This window comes from Ahaetulla prasina, chromosome 3 (genome assembly GCF_028640845.1).
Source record: "Ahaetulla prasina isolate Xishuangbanna chromosome 3, ASM2864084v1, whole genome shotgun sequence".
Lineage (NCBI taxonomy): Eukaryota > Metazoa > Chordata > Lepidosauria > Squamata > Colubridae > Ahaetulla > Ahaetulla prasina.
In genome coordinates this window covers 228,709,630-228,728,661 of record NC_080541.1, presented here as the reverse complement: position 1 = coordinate 228,728,661, position 19,032 = coordinate 228,709,630, and the positions used below count along the sequence as shown (strand labels likewise).

Here is a 19,032-nt window from a genome sequence, read left to right as displayed (position 1 = left end):
GACTTAACGACCACGATCGGGACTGGAATTTTCATTGCTGAGTAAGGCAGTAGTTGTGTCCGATCTTGCAACCTTTTTTTTTTTAACCTTGGTCCTTAAGCAAATTGCCGCCGTTGTTAAACGAACCGTGAGGTTGTTAAGCAAGTCCCGCTTCAATGACGGCTAGTCCTCGACCTAATGACCACAATTGAGCCCCAGATTTCTTTTGTTAAGGGAGACATTTGAGTTTTGCCCCATTTTGCGATCTTACAGGCCTCGGTTGTTAAGTGAATCACGGCAGTTGATAAGCGAGCAACCCGGTCGGTAAGCGAATCTGGCTTCCCCGTTGACTTGGGTTGTCGGAAGGTGGCAAAAGGGGATCACATGACCCAGGTACGCTGCGACCGTCGTAAAGAGGAACCAGTTGCCAAGTATTTGAATTTCGATTACCTGATCATGGAGAGGCTACAAAGATCGTAACTCTGAAAAACGGTCCTAAGTCACTTTTCAGTGCTGCTGCAACTTTGACCGGTCCCTAAGCGAATTGTTGTAAGTCAAGGACTGCCTGTCTTTGGACCAGCCCACCACAATGCATTGCCAGTCTCCAAAGCATCAGCATCCCACCCTCAGAAGAGCCATCGGGTACAATACCTAGGTGGGTGTTCGACACGAAGCCGTTCATCGGCGTGTCCAGGTTTGCGTCTTCTCTGCTGATGGGGCCGTCGTTCCACATGAGATCAAAGCCCCCAACACGTTTTTCCTTCCCTGTCAAACTGCAAGGACAAAGAATGAATGAATGAATGAGAGAGAGAGAGAGAGAGAGAGAGAATGAAGGAAGGAAGGAAGAAAAAGAAAGAGAAAAAGGAAGGAAGAAAGAAAGAAAGAAAGAAAGAGAAAGAAAGAAAGAAAGAAAGAAAGAAAAGGAGGACTAAGAGGTGACACAGTAGCATCTTACAATATTTTAGGTGTTGCCACAAAGATCACCACATCTCTGACATCAATACAATTGAACGTGTCCAGAAATATTTTACAAGAAGAGTTCTCCATTCCTCTGAAAACAACAAAATACATTATCCCACCAGACTTGAAATCCTGGGCTTAGAAAACTTGGAACTCCGTTGCCTTCGACAAGACCTAAGTTTAACTCATAGAATCATCTATTGTAATGTCCTTCCTGTCAAAGACTACTTCAGCTTTAATTGCAATAATACAAGAGCAACCAATAGATTTAAACTTAATGTCAACCACTTTAATCTAGATTGCAGAAAATATGACTTCTGTAACAGAATCATCAGTGCTTGGAACACTTTACCTGACTCTGTGGTCTCTTCCCATAATCCCAAAAGCTTTAACCAAAAACTTTCTACTATTGACCTCACCCCATTCCTAAGAGGACCATAAGGGGCGTGCATAAGCGCACAAACGTGCCTACCGTTCCTGTCCTATTGTTTTTTTTCTTTTCTTCTTCCTATATTATTTTATTTATTATTATTATCTTATTATGCGATCAAGTCTCATTCGCCATCTTCAGGCTTCAGCTTCGTGCTTCTGGGAGCAATGTGTGATTGCAGCTGTTTCTTCCTTTTTAACTGCTAGTGGGGGTTTGAACTGATTGGGTGGGAGCTTGACTGTGCTCTGATTGGATGGGGTTTTTTTTGTGTTCTGATTGGCTGGGGGTGTGTCCTCTTTGGGTGGGGGCTTGGTTGTACTCAGATTAGTCTGAGCTGCAGGGGGATTTGAGCTGGTGAGCTGGATAGCTGTTGTTTGGCTGTTGAAATACAGTTCACCATGGAAACAGAAGTTAACAACCAACTTCCCTTCCTAGATGTCTTAGTCTACAGGAAACCCAATGGCTCCCTAGGACACACCATCTATCAGAAGAAAACACACAAACCGCTATCTGCACGCACTCTCACACCACCGTAGCTCCTTAGCTCCTTATATATATATGCTTATTCCTCCTAATATTTACTCATATATATGTTTATATACTATATAATATTTTTGTATGATATTGTGACAAAATAAAATAAATAAATAAAGAAGATGGGTGGGTGGGTTTCAACTTATTCTCCAAAGCAGGGGTCTCCAACCTTGGCCACTTTAAAACTTGTGGACTCAGCTTTGCTGGCTGAGGGATTCTGGGAGTTGAAGTCCACAAGTCTTAAAGGGACCAAGGTTGGAGACCCCTGCTCTGGTTGGCCGTGCAGTGGACTTCGATTCTGAGGGGTTCGTAGGCTGGTTCTAGGTCGGTGTGTCTGTTGATGGGGTGGCTTGTGGAGGGCCAGGCTTCGATCCTCAACCAACCAGCAGTTCATCTCCCAATGACCTCATCACAAGGCTCACCGTTGACTCACAGCTGACCCGTCACGAGACCCTCCCTTGACACACCCACACTTCAAGCGCCCTTAGAAGCAGAAGACTCTGACATTCCTCCTAAACTCGGCTGAAGAAGTTACCTAGCCTGCTATCGAAATGTTGGAAAACCAATCCACAAGTTCAGAGAATGAACCTCCACCTACGACAACAACAACAACAACAACAACAACTTCCCCCCAGATGGCATGGCCGTTGGTTGCTCTATCTGGCAGGGACCAGGTTGAAGAAGATGACCAGCCTGACGGATAGTCGGCTCTTGGTTTATGGAAGAAACCAGTGATGGGATTCACATTTTTTTACTACCGGTTCTGTGGGTGTGGCTTGGTGGGGGTGTCATGTGACTGAGTAGGTGTGGCCAACTCGACATCACCCCACCAAGCCACGCCCACAGAAAAGGCGGCTCCTGCAGCCTGTCCCTTTACGAGCGGGAGGGGGCGGGGCCAGCCAGAGGTATTTGCCGGTTCGGCGAACCAGTTAAAATTTCCACTACCGGTTCGCCTGAACCGGTTCGAACCATCTCTGGAAGAAACCACAGGGCAGCTATATATTGAGGGCGATAAGGAAGTTTGGTTACATACTTTGAAAGCTTTCTTGGTGTCTCTTAATGTTAAGGGGCCTCTGGTGGCTCAGACTGTTAAGACAGTCTGTTATTAACACAGCTGCTTGCAATTACTGCAGGTTCAAGTCCCACCAGGCCCAAGGTTGACTCAGCCTTCCATCCTTTATAAGGTAGGTAAAATGAGGACCCAGATTGTTGGGGGCAATAAAAGTTGACTTTGTATATAATATACAAATGGATGAAGACTATTGCTTAATACAGTGTAAGCCGCCCTGAGTCTTTGGAGAAGGGCGGGATATAAATACAAATTTAAAAAAAAAAGTTGTGGTAAAACTGGGTTGAACCGCCACCTCCCCACCTCCCCATCCCCGTCTTTGTCCTCTACTCACCGGCCTTCCATGTCCACAATGTTCAAGGTGTCTTCCAAGATGCGTGTCTTGAGGTCGTGGTCTTCCTGGCTGCTAGCGGTGAGAGAAGGGGAGGCATTGACCTCTAAGAGCCACCTGTGCGGGACGGCAGAAAGAAGGTCACGGGTAGAAAGGGACCTGTTGCAGGCTAAGCTTGGACGGTTCTTCTAGTCCAAGTGTTTGGAAGTGTGGGTCCTTTTTCTTGCAGATGTTTCGTGACCCAACTAGGGAACATCATCAGTGCTAGAAGGGGTGGGGGTTTGTGGCGAGAGAGAGGGAGGAGGAGGAGAACTGTGGGGTCCTCGGTGCTCCCTGAGCTTGGCTGTTTTCTTGCAGACATTTCGTGACCCAACTAGGGAACATCATCAGTGCTAGAAGGGAGAAGGGATTGTGGAGAGGAGGAGACGGTTGAATGGGATGAGGAGGGCAAGGAAGAAGGACTGTGGGGTCCTTGGTGCTCCCTGAGCTTGGTTGTTTTCTTGCAAACGTTTCATGACCCAACTAGGGAACGTCATCAGTGCTTGGAACTGCCCTCCTTTGTAGCCCTGATGATGTTACCTAGTTAGCTCATGAAACGTCTGAGAGAAAACAAACTAGGTCAGAGAGTACTAAGGACGTCATATTTCTTTTTCTCTTCCTTCTCCTCCTCCTCCCTTCCATAACCCCATTCCCTTCTAGCATTGATGATGTTACCTAGTTGGGTCCTGAAACGTCTGGAAGAAAACAACCAAGCTCAGAGAGCACCAAGGACCTCAGAGTCCTCCTCCTCGAACCACACTCCCTTTTAGCACTGATGATGTTACCTAGTTGGGTCATGAAACGTCTGCAAGAAAACCACCAAGCTCAGAGAGCACCAGGGACCCCAAAGAACAAGCAGCCCTCAAATTAAAACTCCAATTGGGACTAGAATTTCCAGCTGCTAAGCAAGTCAGTTATAACATTGGTGGCTGGCTGGGGTGTTCCGAGTGTCGAAGTCCCCCCTGTCTTAAAAGGCCAAAGGTTGGGGAAGAGTCCCTGAAGATCCACCCCGCTGCCTTCCTTACGGCTTGAGGTTCTGGTCGATCAGGATGTCGTAGCCGTAGAGCTCAAAGCAATGCTTGTCGCTGATGATGACTTTCTGGACGCTCTGGAGGCTCTTGATGAAAATGTTGTCCATCTCGGAGAAGAGCATCTCCACGGCTTCGGCCCCGTGCTTGGCCGTCAGGTAAAGGCGGAATTGCTGGATCATCCATTTACAGCCCTGCAGGTGAAGAAAGTGTCAAGGTAAGGAGGATTTAATAGCTGACCAGCCGCTGTCAGACTGTGGACCAGGATGATGGATTGAGGATGAGTCGGCAGCTTTAAGAAGCTGCCTATATAAGGGAGGCCATGAGAGGGCATCTTTCTCTCTCTCTCTCCTCGTGTATCTCTCTCCTCGTCCTGTTCGATCTGCGTTGTAGTTCTCTGTGTAGAGGTGAGGACTGATTGCTTGCCTGGTATGTGGCTACCATGTGTGTGTCTGTATATAGAAGTCTTGTATATAAACCACTGTTTGTAATGACAAAAACTTCTGTGTCCTGTATTTTGCTCCTGGGTGGTCTCAAAATAGTAGTCACGCTCGGGGGTGAAATGCTCCCGGTTCGGACCGGATCAGCCGATCCGGTAGCGATGGTGGTGGATGGTTCGGAGAACCGGTAGCAAAAATCCCTGCCCCCCCGCCCATGCCCACCCAATGCCCGGTCACCTGCTTCCCCGCTTGCTGCTTCTTTTAAAAAATGCTTTTAAAAGGTAAAAAAAAAAGAGGCTCTGACAATCACAGCTGAGCTGTGCGATCGTCAGAGCCTTTTTTTTTTACTTTTAAAAGCATTTTTTTACAACTGAATAGGCTTTAAAAAAATGCTTATAAAAGTTAAAAAAAAAAAGATCACGCACCGCAGCTGATCATCCCCTCCCGTGTGCTGTTCTACTTACCCCATGCCTCCTTGCATTTGGTGCGTGATGCGCACTGCGCATGCAGCGCACATGCGCAGCCAGCGAACCAGTAGTAAATCGGTTCAGATTTCACCACCGGTCACGCTGTAAACACTCTTGAGAGAAAACCAGAGGTGGAGCCACCAAGTACTCAAGGGAAGACTGTGTCTGAGGTTCACCTCCAGAAATGAGACCCCCCCCCAAAGGTGCTTCTCTGTCTTTGGCGCCCTAACATTGCTCCGTAACCCATCCACAGATTTGGGGATCTTTTTCGCTCTATAGTGGTCAGTTTGTGGGGTCCTTGGTGCTCTCTGAGCTTGGGGGCTTTTCTTGTAGATGTTTCATGACCCAACTAGGGAACAATGTCAGTGCTAGAAGGGAGTGGGGTTTGCAGAGAGGAGGAGTTGGGAGGGGAGGGGTCCTTGGTGGTCTCTGAGCTTGGTGTCATGCAGACATCTCATTACCCAACTAGGTAACTTCATCAGTGTTAGAAGGGATCGTGATTTGTGGGGAAGGAGGAAGAGGAGGAGGACTCCTCTAGGGTCTTTGCTGGTCTCTGAGCTTGGTTGCTTTCTTGGAGACATTTTATGACCCAACTGGGGACCATCCTCAGTGCTAATAGTAGTAACTGCCAGAGGGATCTTGGAGTCCTAGTGGACAATCATTTAGATATGAGCCAGCCGTGTGCAGCAGTTGCCAAAAAAACCAACACAGTTCTGGGCTACATCAACAGAGGGATAGAATCAAGATCACGTGAAGTATTAATACCGCTTTATAATGCCTTGGTAAGGCCACACTTGGAATCCTGCATCCAGTTTTGGTCGCCACGATGTAAAAAATGTTGAAACTCTAGAAAGAGTGCAGAGAAGAGCAACAAAGATGATGAGGGGACTGGAGGCTAAAACATATGAAGAACGGATGCAGGAACTGGGTATGTCTAGTTTATTGAAAAAAAGGACTAAGGGAGACATGATAGCAGTGTTCCAACATCTCAGGGGCTGCCACAAAGAAGAGGGAGTCAAGCTATTCTCCAAAGCACCTGAGGTTAGGACAAGCAACGGGTGGAAACTAATCAAGGAAAGAAGCAACTTAGAACTAAGGAGAAATTTCCTGACAGTTAGAACAATCAATCAGTGGAACAACTTGCCTCCAGAAGTTGTGAATCCTCCAACACTGGAAGTTTTTAAAAAGAGATTAGATAACCATTTGTCTGAAGTGGTGTAGGGTTTCCTGGCTAAGGAGCGGGTTGGACTAGAAGACCTCCAAGGTCCCTTCCAACTCTGTTATTCTATTTCTAAATAGTAGTTTTGACAGCTGCCCGCTGGGGAAATTGGCTGAACGTGACACCAAAACCTGGAGAACAATCTAAAGGCATTTTGGCCAAGGTTTTGTTAAAATCCTTTTTCTGTTTTCTTGGCCAGGGATAAGTTTTCTTTTCTTCTTCCTATATATATATAGATGCTTGTACCTCCCAATATTTACTCATATATATGTTTATATACTATAAAATCTTTTTATATGATGTTGTGACAAAATAAATAAATAAAATAAATAAATAAAATAAAGTTCAAAATCCACCCTCATCCAAATCTCTTCCCTAAAAATCAGAGAGTAAGAGTAAAATTTGCACCAAAGACTGTGTACCAGTTACCTCTCCGACTGCGCTGTTTTCTATACAGTTAGTCCTCGACTTATCTGTGGCTAAACGGAACCGTTGTTAAGTAACTTTTGTTCTATTCTATTCTATTCTATTCTAATAGGGAATGAGGTTGTGGGGAGGAGGAGAACATCAGTGCTAGAAGGGGTGTGGTTGCAAAGAGAAGGAGAAGGAGGTGGTTGAGGGAGAGGAGGAGGAGGGAGGAAGAAGAGGACTGTGGGGGTCCTTGGTGCTGACCGGACAAGCATATAAACAGAAAGTAAACTCCACTCCCTTCTAGAACTGATGATGTTTCCTGGTTGGGTCATGAGACGTCTTCAAGAAAACCACCAAGCTCAGAGAGCAGCAAGGACGCCACAGTCCTCCTCCTCCTCTTCCTCATCTCCACAAGCCCCACTCCATAAAAAGTCCCCTTCTAGCACTGATGATGTGACCTTGTTAGGTCAGGAAACATCTGCGAGAAAACAATCCTGATGGCAGCCGCAGATGGACATCAAAGCAATCACGGTCACCTTCTGGGCATTTTTGACACCACCCTCCTTCCCCCCCCCCCATCATTATTGCAAAAATAACAACTAGCCGCCATGGGGCTCCATTCTTATTTTTTGCTTCATTTTAAAAACGGGATTTCTTGTAAACCGCGAGGGATGAAGAATTATAAGCGGAATGTTTTTAAAAAAAATAAATTTAAAAAAGGCTTACTTTCTCTGGATCATAGTCGGGGGCCGTCTTCTGCACAGCTACGTTGGTTAGGTGAATGTCTGGCATCGAGGAGGATGTAAGGATCGTGCAGGTCAGTGGTGGGTTTCAAAAAATTTTTACTACCGGTTCTGTGGCCGTGGCTTGGTGGGCGTGGCAGGGGAAGGATACTGCAAAATCCCCATTTCTTCCCGATCAGCTGGGACTCGGGAGGCAGAGAATAGATGGAGGCGGGACCAGTCAGAATTTTTACTACCGGTTCTCCGAACTACTCAAAATTTCCACTACCGGTTCTCCAGAACTGGTCAGAACCTGCTGAAACCCACCTCTGGTGCAGGTGGAAAAGAAACCACGCAGGCAGGTGAAGTTCCTCAATTTTCAACCGTTCGTTCAGTGACCGCTGAAAGTTACAGCGGGACTGAAAAAGACACAACTGCCTGTTGCTTGACTTATCCGCCTTCATTGAATCCTTCCTACTAGCTTGATTTTTACACGTGCACCCAATATAAGCCGTACCCCCCAAAATAAGCCCTAATTAAGACCCTCCCACTCCAGGGTGCATCGGTAAAACTTAAGCTAGGGTGGGGATGGGGTGGGTGGGTGCAGCCACACCTCGCACACCCCGACAATCCAGAGCTCTGTTATCGGCTGTAGAGGCCTTCAGGAAAGGCTTGCCAGCCATAGAAGAAGCTCCTGAGATGAGTCAGTGGAAGACATCCCACTGAAAATAAGATCTGGTCCCTTTTTTGGTGGATATATACATTTCGACAAAGTCTCATTCGTCATCTTCAGGCTTCAGCTTCGTGCTTCTGGGAGCAATGTGTGATTGCAGCTGTTTCTTCCTTTTTAACTGCTAGTGGGGGTTTGAACTGATTGGGTGGGAGCTTGGCTGTGCTCTGATTGGATGGGGTTTTTTTTGTGCTCTGATTGGCTGGGGGTGTGTCCTGTTTGGGTAGGGGCTTGGTTGTGCTCAGATTAGTCTGAGTTGCAGGGGGATTTGAGCTGGTGAGCTGCATTGCTGTTGTTTGGCTTCGTGTTCGTGGTCCTGCTACATCTTCATAGTGGGTGTCAGTCTGCTGCATGTATGGATTGGAGGGGTTTGAAATGGCTAATGTTGCAGCTGCGGTCTGGCTTCTGGTCCTTGGTTGTGCTTCATGATCAGTGTGGGTTTGGGTCTGCTTTCTGGGTGGATGTGTGGTGGTGACATCCTGTGTGGACCTCATGAGTGTGGGTCTGGTGTCATTCCTTGTGTTAGGGACTCGTTTGTCAATAAGGCGGATTTCCAAATGGCTGGTAGGCGGGAGGTATCATCTCGTTTGTTCATGCTGTGTGGGTGTTTTTCTATCTCGATGGCTTCTCTGATTATTCTGTTGTTAAAGTGTTCAGTTTTGGGGATAGTTCTGGTCTTTTTAAAGTCAATATCGTGTCCTGTGGCTTTAAGGTGTTGGACCAGGGAAGAAGTTGGCTCCTCTTTTTTGACTGAGTTCTTGTGTTCTTCAATGCGTGCGCTTATTCTTCTGTTGGTTTCTCCAGTCCTTGTTCAGTTTGTCCTTGTTCAGTCCAAGCTGAAGCCTGAAGATGACGAATGAAACTTCGTCTAAAATAAATGTTGCCAAGACACTTCCAATTTTACGCAGGAGAAAACCCGAATAACCAAAGACCTACATACATACATACTTGTTTTCTGAGGTTTTGTAACCAAAGACCTACATACATACATATATATATATATACATACATACTTGTTTTCTGAGGTTTTGTAACCAAAGACCTACATACATACATACATACATACATACATACATACATACATACATACATACATATGAAGGACAGGGTCTTATTTTCAGGGAAACACGGTAGCAACTTCCCGTTATGTATTCAATCAGTGGTTTCCAACCTTGGCATCTTTTAAGATGGGTGGACTTCAACTCCCAGAATCCCTTAGCCAGTCGTGGGCCAGTCACTCTTTTTCAGCCCTAAAGAGGCAGCACTGGCAAGGCAGTTACCAGGAGTCACACATTTAATTTGAAGACACACCAAAATGACAAATGGTTTGACTACTTCAGTGGTTCTCCACCTTGGCAATGGGGGGATTTTGACTCCTAGAATTCCCCTGCTGGCCTGCTTTAAGATGGGGGGACTCCAACACCCAGAATTCCCCAGCTTGCATGGGGACATTGACTCTCCTGGCTTTTCCAGCCAGCAAGAGGGACTCCCTACAATTCAAGCAGGACCACCCACCCACCCCGTCTAACGTCCCTGCCTCCCCCTGCCCAGTAGCCCCTCCAGGTCTCTCTGGCAGCAGGTAAGAGGATACACTGGTCATCCAGGGTGTTCAAGGTGAACCGCGTGTTGGAGAAGCGAGCAAAACCGTCTCGGTAAAGCCATGCTTTGAGAGGGAGATACTGCGGGAAAGAGAAGTTGGTGAGGAGAGCCAGGATCGTCCCGGAACTCCAGCCGGGGTCTTTCAACCTGGGCCACTTTAAGATAGGTGGACTTCAACTCCCAGAATCCCCTAGCCAGAGGATGAATGGTTGAGGAGGAATGGACTTCAGCTCCCAGAATTCCCTAGTTAGCATGCTTTAGGATGAATGGACTTCAACTCCTAGAATTCCCTACCCAACATGGTTGAGGAAGTATGGACTTCAACTCCCAGAATCCCCTAGTCAGCATGCTTGAGGATGAATAGACTTCAACTCCCAGAATTCCCTACCCATCATGGTCGAGGAAGTATGGACTTCAACTCCCAGAATCCCTTAGCCACAGGATGAATGGTTGAGGATGAATGGACTTCAACTCCCAGAATTCCCTAGTTAGCATGCTTTAGGATGAATGGACTTCAACTCCCAGAATTCCCTACCCATCATGGTTGAGGAAGTATGGACTTCAACTCCCAGAATCCCTTAGCCATAGGATGAATGGTTGAGAATGAATGGACTTCAACTCCCAGAATTCCCTACCCAACATGGTTGAGGAAGTATGGACTTCAACTCCCAGAATCCCCTAGTCAGCATGCTTGAGGATGAATAGACTTCAACTCCCAGAATTCCCTACCCATCATGGTCGAGGAAGTATGGACTTCAACTCCCAGAATCCCTTAGCCACAGGATGAATGGTTGAGAATGAATGGACTTCAACTCCCAGAATTCCCTACCCATCATGGTTGAGGAAGTATGGACTTCAACTCCCAGAATCCCCTAGCCAGCCAGAAAGTAGTCCTTGACTTACAACAGTAATGGAGCCTCTTAAGTCTTAAAGCAGCTCGGGAGACCAGCCTGATTTTACGGCCACTGGTTTGCAGCAGTCATTAAGCAAATTGTGGCGCTCATAAAGCAAACACTGCAGTCATTAAGCGAATTTCATTTTTAATGAAAACCAGAAGCAAACATCAAATGGTTGGCAGAAATGTCACACATCACTCTCATGTGATGCCAGACACTAGAAACAGGCAGTGGTGGAATTCAATTTTTTTTTACTACCGGTTCTGTAGGTGGGGCTTGGTGGGTGTGGCAGGGGAAGGATACTGCAAAACCTCCATTCCCACCCCACTCTGGGGCCAGCCAGAGGTGGTATTTGCCGATTCTCCAAACTACTCAAAATTTCCGCTACCGGTTCTCCAGAACCTGTTAGAACCTGCAGAATAGCACCCCTGGAAAAAGCCATAAATGTAGCCTGGTTTGCTAAGCGCCCCAAATCCGATCACATGACCCCAGGGGGGCATCGGAATTGCAGAGTTCACTTTGCTTAATGACAACCATAAAGATGATCGCAAAATTGGATCAGTGGTGACATAGGACCATAATGGGCATTCTCCATTACAGTCATGTCAAGGACTAGCCTTACATGTAGTCCCTGACTTACAACAATTTGTTTAGTGACCGTTCAGAATTACAAGGGCAGGGGATGAAGAGACTTATGACCGTTATTCATAGTCACAACCTTTGTCCCCATGGTCATGTGATCAAAATTCAGAGGTGGAGGCTGACACTTGGCAACTGGCATGTACTTATGACAGTTGCAGGATCTGGGGGGGCGGTCACGTAATCCCCTTTTGCAACCTTTTGGATTCACTTAACAACCGGGTTACTAACTTACCGACTGCAGTGATTCGCCTAAAAAACAGGGCAAGAAAGGTCGCAACTTGGGGCAAAACTCATGACAAATTTTTCACTTAACAATGGAAATGTTGGGCTCCATTGTGGTCGTAAGTCGAGGACAACCTGTATTCCCAGAATTCCTTCACCTTGAATTTGGTTAAAAATCCTTTCCACTAGAATGGGAAGAGAAAAGAGAACCGACGTTACCAACACTCACCGACATTACCAAAACGTAGACCCGTAAGTCGAATTTCCGACCTGGGAAACAAAGAGATATAAATCAATTATATAAATAAAACATTTATTGGATTTTATTAAGAGGGAGTCAAGCTATTCTCCAAACCACCCGAAGGCAGGACGAGAAGCAACGGATGGAAATTAATCAAGGAGAGAAGCAACCTAAAACTAAGGAGAAATTTCCTGACAATGAGAACAATTAATTTGGGGGACTGGAGGCTAAAGAATATGAAGAACTGTTGCAGGATTTGGGTTTGACTAGTCTAGAGAAGCGAAGGAGTAGCGGGGACCTGATAGCAGTCTTCCAATATCTCAGGGGCTGCCACAAAGAAGATGGGAGTCAATTTGGGAGACTCTAGAAAGAGTTCAGAGAAGAGCAACAAAGATGATTAGGGGACTGGAGGCTAAAACATATGAAGAACGGTTGCAGGAACTGGGTATGTCTAGTTTAATAAAAAGAAGGACTAGAGGAGACATGATAGCAGTCTTCCAATATCTCAGGGGCTGCCACAAAGAAGAGGGAGTCAAGCTATTCTCCAAAGCACCTGAAGGCAGGACAAGAAGCAACGGATGGAAACTAACCAAGGAGAGAAGCAACCTAGAACTAAGGAGAAATTTCCTAACAGTGAGGACAATTAACCAGTGGAACTCCTTGCCACCAGAAATTGTGGATGCTCCATCACTGGAGGTTTTTAAGAAGAGGCTGGACTGCCATGTCAGAAATGTTGTGGGGTTCCCTGCCCGAGCAGGGGTTTGGACTAGAACAGGGCTCTCCAACCTTGGCAACTTTTAAGACTTGTGGACTTCAACTCCCGGAGTTCCTCAGCCAGCTGGGAGTTGTAGTCCACAAGTCTTAAAAGTTGCCAAGGTTGGAGAGCCCTGGACTAGATGACCTCCAAGATCCCTTCCAACTCTTGTTATTCTGTATGTTGTTCATTGATTCGTTGTCTTCGTTCCGGGGGTCTCAAAAGATGGACTGGCATCTTCTCAGGGCACCCCAAACAAATTCAAGGGGGCTCAGAATGAAATAAATATGTAAAAAAATACACACATACACACACAAATATTTAGTGAGCGAAGTTACAAAGGCTCGGAAAAAAAACGTGGCTTAGGACCGTTTTTCACTCAACTGCAGCATCCCTGGGGTCACACGATCAAAATCCAGGCCCTTGGCCACGGATCCATATTTATGACGGCTGCAGTGTCCCAAAGTCATGTGATCCTCTTTTGCGACCTTCTGACCGGCAAAGTCAAGGGGGGAAGACGGATTCACTTAACAAACCGGGTTACTGACTTATCAACTGCAGTGATTCACTTAAAAATCGTGGGACAGAAAGGTCGTAAAATGGGCCAAAACTCACTTAACGACAAAAATGTTGGTCTTGCGATCCTCGGGGTCGTAGGCTGACTACCTGTAATGCAGTTGTGAAGGGAACGTGGCTTCCCCAAGGACTTTGCTTGCGTAGAAGGACGCAAAAGGGGACCAGGGGACCTCGGGACGCTGCAAAATTCACTTAACAACCGTCTCGCTTAGCAACAGAAATTGCTAAGGCTCCCGTTGCGGGGGTAGGATTCTGTCTGTAGGAGAACAGTAATAAAGACACTACTCAGGAGTAGTAACTCTACGTGTCCTTCTCGGTTCTTTGGGCCTGACAGTAGATGCTCTCCAAGAAATTTGAACTCGGGACACGGCTAGCTAAGAAGCTGGGTGTGCAGAAGTCCTTGACTTACGACAGTTCGTTTAGTGACCACTCAAAGTTACAACGGCACTAAAATGGCTTAGGACCGTTTTCACACCACCATTGTGGGATTCCCATGGCCACACAATCAAAATTCGGAGGCCTGGCCACTGACTCATATTTATGACGGTTGTGGTGTCCAGAGGTCACGTGATCCCCATTTGCGACCTCCCGACAAGCAAAGTCCATGGGGAAGCCAGATTCACTTAACAACCATGTTACTCATACTTATGACGGTCGCAGTGTCCCAGGGTCACGTGATCCTCTTTCTATGGCCATAAATCAACGGGGAGGTCAAGATTCATTTAACAACTGTGTTACTAACCCAACAACTGCAGCGTTTCGCTTAGCAACGGTGGCAAGAAAGCTCATCCAACGGGGCGAGAGAGACTTCACCACACAACTGTCTCGCTTAGGGATAGAAACGTTGGGCTCCCTTGTGGTCGTAAGTTGAGGACTACCTGTATCTGGGTCATGCGAATGGGCAACTTACCCCCTATTAGGTACGGGTTCTCGATATAACGCTGAGCAACGTAATTCTCCACCGGAATGTCGTCTTTCTGATCATCGGGGCGCACGGCATCCTGGGGAAGAAACCGGGGGTCCCGGTGGGTTTAGGAAGAAGAACGGAACCAGCACCTGCAGGGACATATCGGAGGCGGGAAAGGCCTGCCCTTGGTCCATGTGTGCTGGATTGCACTGCAGCCTCCATCTTGGCTTTGTGACCACCTGCGGAAGGTCCTTCCATCTGGCCAAGCTCTAGAAGGAGCAGGAAAAAATGTCTCCTTCTAGATCAGGGGTAGGGAACTATGCCCCCTTTCATGGCTTGTGGACTTCAACTCCCAGAATTCTTGAGGCAGCCATACTGGCTATGGCCCCTTTATTACTTGTGGACTTCAATTCCCAGAATTCCTGAGCGACCATACTGGCTATGGCCCCTTTATTACTTGTGGACTTCAATTCCCAGAATTCCTGAGCGACCATACTGGCTATGGCCCCTTTATTACTTGTGGACTTCAATTCCCAGAATTCCTGAGCCACCATACTGGCTATGGCCCTTTCATGACTTTTGGACTTCAACTCCCAGAATTCCTGAGCCACCATACTGGCTATGGCCCTTTCATGACTTTTGGACTTCAACTCCCAGAATTCCTGAGCCACCATACTGGCTTTGGCCCTTTCATGACTTTTGGACTTCAACTCCCAGAATTCCTGAGGCAACCATACTGGCTATGGCCCCTTCATAACTTGTGGATTTCAATTCCCAGAATTCCTGAGGCAGCCATGCCGGTTCAGGAATTTTTGGAATTGGAAGTCCACAGATCATCATAGGGCCATAGTTCCTGACCACTGTACTAGACCATCAAAGGAGAAGTATAGGGCCCTTCTAGGTCATCAAAGGAGCAGCTCCTTCGAGATTGGGGTCTCCAATCTTGGCAACTTTCCATCCAGCCTTAGCAACTTTTAAGACTTGTGGACTTCAATTCCCAGAATTCCTGAGCCCTGAGGAATTCTGGGAGTTGAAGTCCACAAGTCTTAAAAGTTGACAAAGTTGGAGACCCCTGTTCTAGATCGTCAAAGCTCCTGAGAAGCCCAGAGGAATCAAGGTAATACCTTTGCAAGGCGGAGAATTCCCGGGATATCTTTGGTGAAGCAGGAGTTCCAGGTGATGCAGGATAGTCCATCCCCCCCCCCCCGGTCCGCAAGGGATCACTTGAAATGGACACCCACTAGCCTGATTCTTACGTTGTTAGGTACCAGGGGAACGTAGGAACGGAGCCCACCATGACCTCTAGGGGATAAGCTAGGTAAAGAACCAGGAATGGCGTCATGGATTGTGGTCATGCTTTGTATTGGTGGAGGACAGAAGGACAGCAATACACTATTGCTTGACATAGTGTAAGCCGCCCTGAGTCTTCGGAGAAGGGCGGGATATAAATGCAAAAAAAAAAAAGAATTGTGAAACGTGTCGGAATCTGCCTCCTCCTCCTCCACCAACGACAACAAAAGTGATGGGTACTTTCTCACACCTTCCCCTTTCCTGGAACCCGGTGACTTTTCTCTTTCCTTAACGGTCCCATCTCTCTTCCCCTTCCCAAAGTCACGTCTATGTTCTTTCCCATCCATGGACAGGGAGCCCAGCTATTCCAGAAGCCCTTTGGAGCAGAAGTCTCCAACCTTGGCAACTTTAAGCCTGGTGGACTTCAACTCCCAGAATACCCCAGCCAGCTGGGGAATTCTGGGAGTTGAAGTCCACCAGGCTTAAAGTTGCCAAGGTTGGAGAACCCTCAAGTGGCTTTCCAAGCCAATGGACCCATCTAACTTGCTCCTTCTCCCCAACTTCTTGGGAGACTTCTGGTTGGAGTGGTGAGGCTGGAGGAGAAGATGCGCTTCCTCCACTCAGATTCTTAAGGGCTTTGGTTTTGGATAAGGCTGAATGGGAACCCACCGGAGATGCCACCCAAGTGGAGAAGAACTAGCAGTCCTTTCCAGATGGGAAGCTTTTGAGACCACAGAGAACCTGAGAAGTTCCCCATGGGTGGCTCCATCGCAGAACCTCAGAAGGTCATCGCCACCTTCCATGGCGGGTCTAAGGACCAAAAGAAGACTGGAGGCAGCAGTCTTGAGCAGCTGAAGACCAAAGGGCCGCTCACCGAGCCAAGCTTCAAGGCGGGCTCTTCCCAACTAGTCCCTTCCTCAGAGGTGAGGAAAAGGAGGTCATCTCACCTTCCTCCAATCAATCACATCCTTGAGTTTCCGGAAGAGAAAAATGCCTCTCCCTTGAGATCGGGCAACCTGGTGGAGACAAAGAAGAGAGTCACTCGCTTCCTTGAGAGATTCTGGACCTCCCCTGCCATCACCTGGTTTTCCTTTCCTCAGGGTTTCCATCAACCCTGCCAGGTAGACCAAACGTGACCAGATGAGCTAATTCTAATGTTGCAGGTAGCCCTTGACCCAGGACCACAACTGAGCTCAAAAAGTCTGGCTTAGCAAGGAGAGGAGAAGATAGAATAGAAAATATGAAATGGAATGGAACAGAAAGGAACAGAACAGAATAGAAATATAGAATAGAATAGAATAGAATAGAATAGAATAGAATAGAATAGAATAGAAAAGAAAATATGGAATGGAATAGAATGGAATGGAATAGAAAATATGAATTAAGTGGAATGGAATGGAATAGAAAAGAAAATATGGAATGCAATGGAACAGAACAGAATAGAAATATAGAATACAATAGAATAGAAAATATGGAATGGAATAGAACAGAAAAGAAAATATGGAATGGAATAGAATAGAAAAGATGGAATGGAGTGGAATAGAAAAAAGAAAATATGGAATAAAATAGAATGGAATAGAAAATATAGAATGGAATAGAAAAGAAAAGAAAATATGGCATGGAATAGAATGGAATAGAATAGAAAATATGGAATGGAATTGAATAGAATGGAATGGAAAAGAAAAAAAATATGGAATGGAATAGAAAATATGGAATGGAATAGAAAAGAAAAGAAAAGATGGAATGGAATTAAATAGAATGGAATGGAAAAGAAAAAAATATGGAATGGAATAGAATAGAAAAGAAAATATGGAATGGAATTGAATAGAATGGAATGGAAAAGAAAAAAATATGGAATAGAAAATATGGAATGGAATAGAAAAGAAAATATGGAACGGAGTGGAATAGAATATGGGATAGGATAAGACTAAGACTAGGAGAAGGACTAATTGGAAGGGACCTTGGAGGCCTTCTAGTCCAACCCCCTGCTCTGGCAGGAAACCCTACCCCACTTCAGACAAATGGTTGTCCAATGTCTTCTTAAAAATTTCCAGTGTTGGAACATTGACAACTTCTGGTGGCAAGTTGTTCCACTTATTAATTGTTCTCACTGTCAGGAAAATAATTGTCAAGTGAGTTTGGTCTCAATTTTGCCACCTTTCTTTCCATGGGTGGTTATGTGACTCGTTGATGTTATTAAGTTAGTAACAGGGTCATTAAGTGAATTTGGCTTCCCCATTGACTTGTCAGTTAGCTTGTCAGAAGGTTAAATATGAAGTTAGGGAGGCTCCCCTCCCTCCCTCCCTGCCAGACCTCCCCCCCACCCCCCACCCTCCACCCCATTCATCTTCAACCCCCCTTCAAAAAACACCCTTGGGGGCTGCTCCCTCCACCCTCCCCTGGCACAAATGTTGCTGGGAAGAATTCCCAGGTGGAAGAAGTCGCTGGCTTTGCCTTTTTGGAAATTCACTTTTCCTTCCGTCCCAGTGGGAGGGCGGATTACGAAATCAGAGAGATCTAATGGAATAGGAGGAGGATCACCTCTTCTTCTTCTTCCTCTTCCTCTTCCTCCTCCTCCTCCTCCTCCTCCTCCCCTTCCCATCCACCCCGCCTTCCTCCTCCACTCCTCACTGTTTGCAACCTTTTAAATGCAACCTCAATTTAGCAAATCCTCGTTTTCTTCCCCAACCTGCTTGGAAAGGAGACAGGTAAGCCCCATGAAACCTGGCAATTAACAGAAATTATCATTGGAGGCGTTAAATAATCTCTTGGCAAGAATTCAGGGTCTCGTTTGCATAAGCCCCCCCTCATTTGCATAAGCCCTCCCCTCTCTTTAAGGGAAGAGGAAAATGCTGCCAGCTGGGGCTGCCCCAAATGATTGCTCCTGATGTGAACCATGGAGATGGAGGAGAAGGAAGAGGAGGAAGAGGAAGGATGAGGGAGGGAGGGAAGGAAAGAAGGAAGGAAAGATGGAAGGAAGGAAGGAGAGGAGGAGGGAAAGAAGGAAGGAAGGAAGGGGAGGAAGAGTGAAGGAAGGAAGGAAAGATGGAAGGAAGGAAGGAGAGGAGGGAGGGAAAGAAGGAAGGAAAGATGGAAGGAAGGGGAGGAAGAGTGAAGGAAGGAAGGAGAGGAGGGAGGGAAAGAAGGAAGGAAAGATGGAAGGAAGGAAGGAAGGAGAGGAGGATGGACAGAAGGAAGGAAGGAGAGGAGGGAAAGAAGGAAGGAAAGATGAAAGGAAGGAGAGGAGGAGGGAAAGAAGGAAGGAAAGATGGAAGGAAGAGAAGGAGGGAAAGTAGGAAGGAAAGATGGAAGGAAGGAAGGGGAGGAAGAGGGTAGGATGGAAGGAAAGATGGTAGGATGGAAGGAGAGGAGGGAGGGAAAGAAGGAAGGAGAGGAGGAAAGAAGGAAGGAGAGGAGGAGGGAAAGAAGAAGGAAGGAGGAAGAGGAAGGAAGAAAGAAGGAAGGAAGGAGAGGGAAAGAAGGAAGGAAGGAGAGAAGGAGGGAAAGAAGGAAGGAAAGATGGAAGGAATGAAAGAGGAGGATGGA

The 19,032-nt window shown here is 46.6% G+C and overlaps 2 protein-coding genes across 4 annotated transcripts in view; one reads left to right on the top strand and one right to left on the bottom strand.

Annotated features, from left to right (window-relative positions):
* The window catches only part of LOC131194619 (dual specificity protein phosphatase 15-like), a 67,032-nt gene that overhangs the window by 22,742 nt on the left and 25,258 nt on the right, over positions 1-19,032 (top strand). The gene's annotated exons all lie outside the window — the stretch shown is intronic.
* The window catches only part of TTLL9 (tubulin tyrosine ligase like 9), a 31,466-nt gene that overhangs the window by 2,867 nt on the left and 9,567 nt on the right, over positions 1-19,032 (bottom strand). Inside the window, exons 6-13 of the mRNA XM_058175815.1 lie at positions 16,434-16,502; positions 14,200-14,290; positions 11,948-11,988; positions 9,951-10,038; positions 7,634-7,692; positions 4,368-4,564; positions 3,307-3,420; positions 631-752 (exon numbers count right to left, since the gene is read on the bottom strand). Coding sequence (XP_058031798.1) covers positions 631-752; positions 3,307-3,420; positions 4,368-4,564; positions 7,634-7,692; positions 9,951-10,038; positions 11,948-11,988; positions 14,200-14,290; positions 16,434-16,502 — 781 coding nt within the window. The remainder of the gene's footprint in view (positions 1-630; positions 753-3,306; positions 3,421-4,367; positions 4,565-7,633; positions 7,693-9,950; positions 10,039-11,947; positions 11,989-14,199; positions 14,291-16,433; positions 16,503-19,032) is intronic.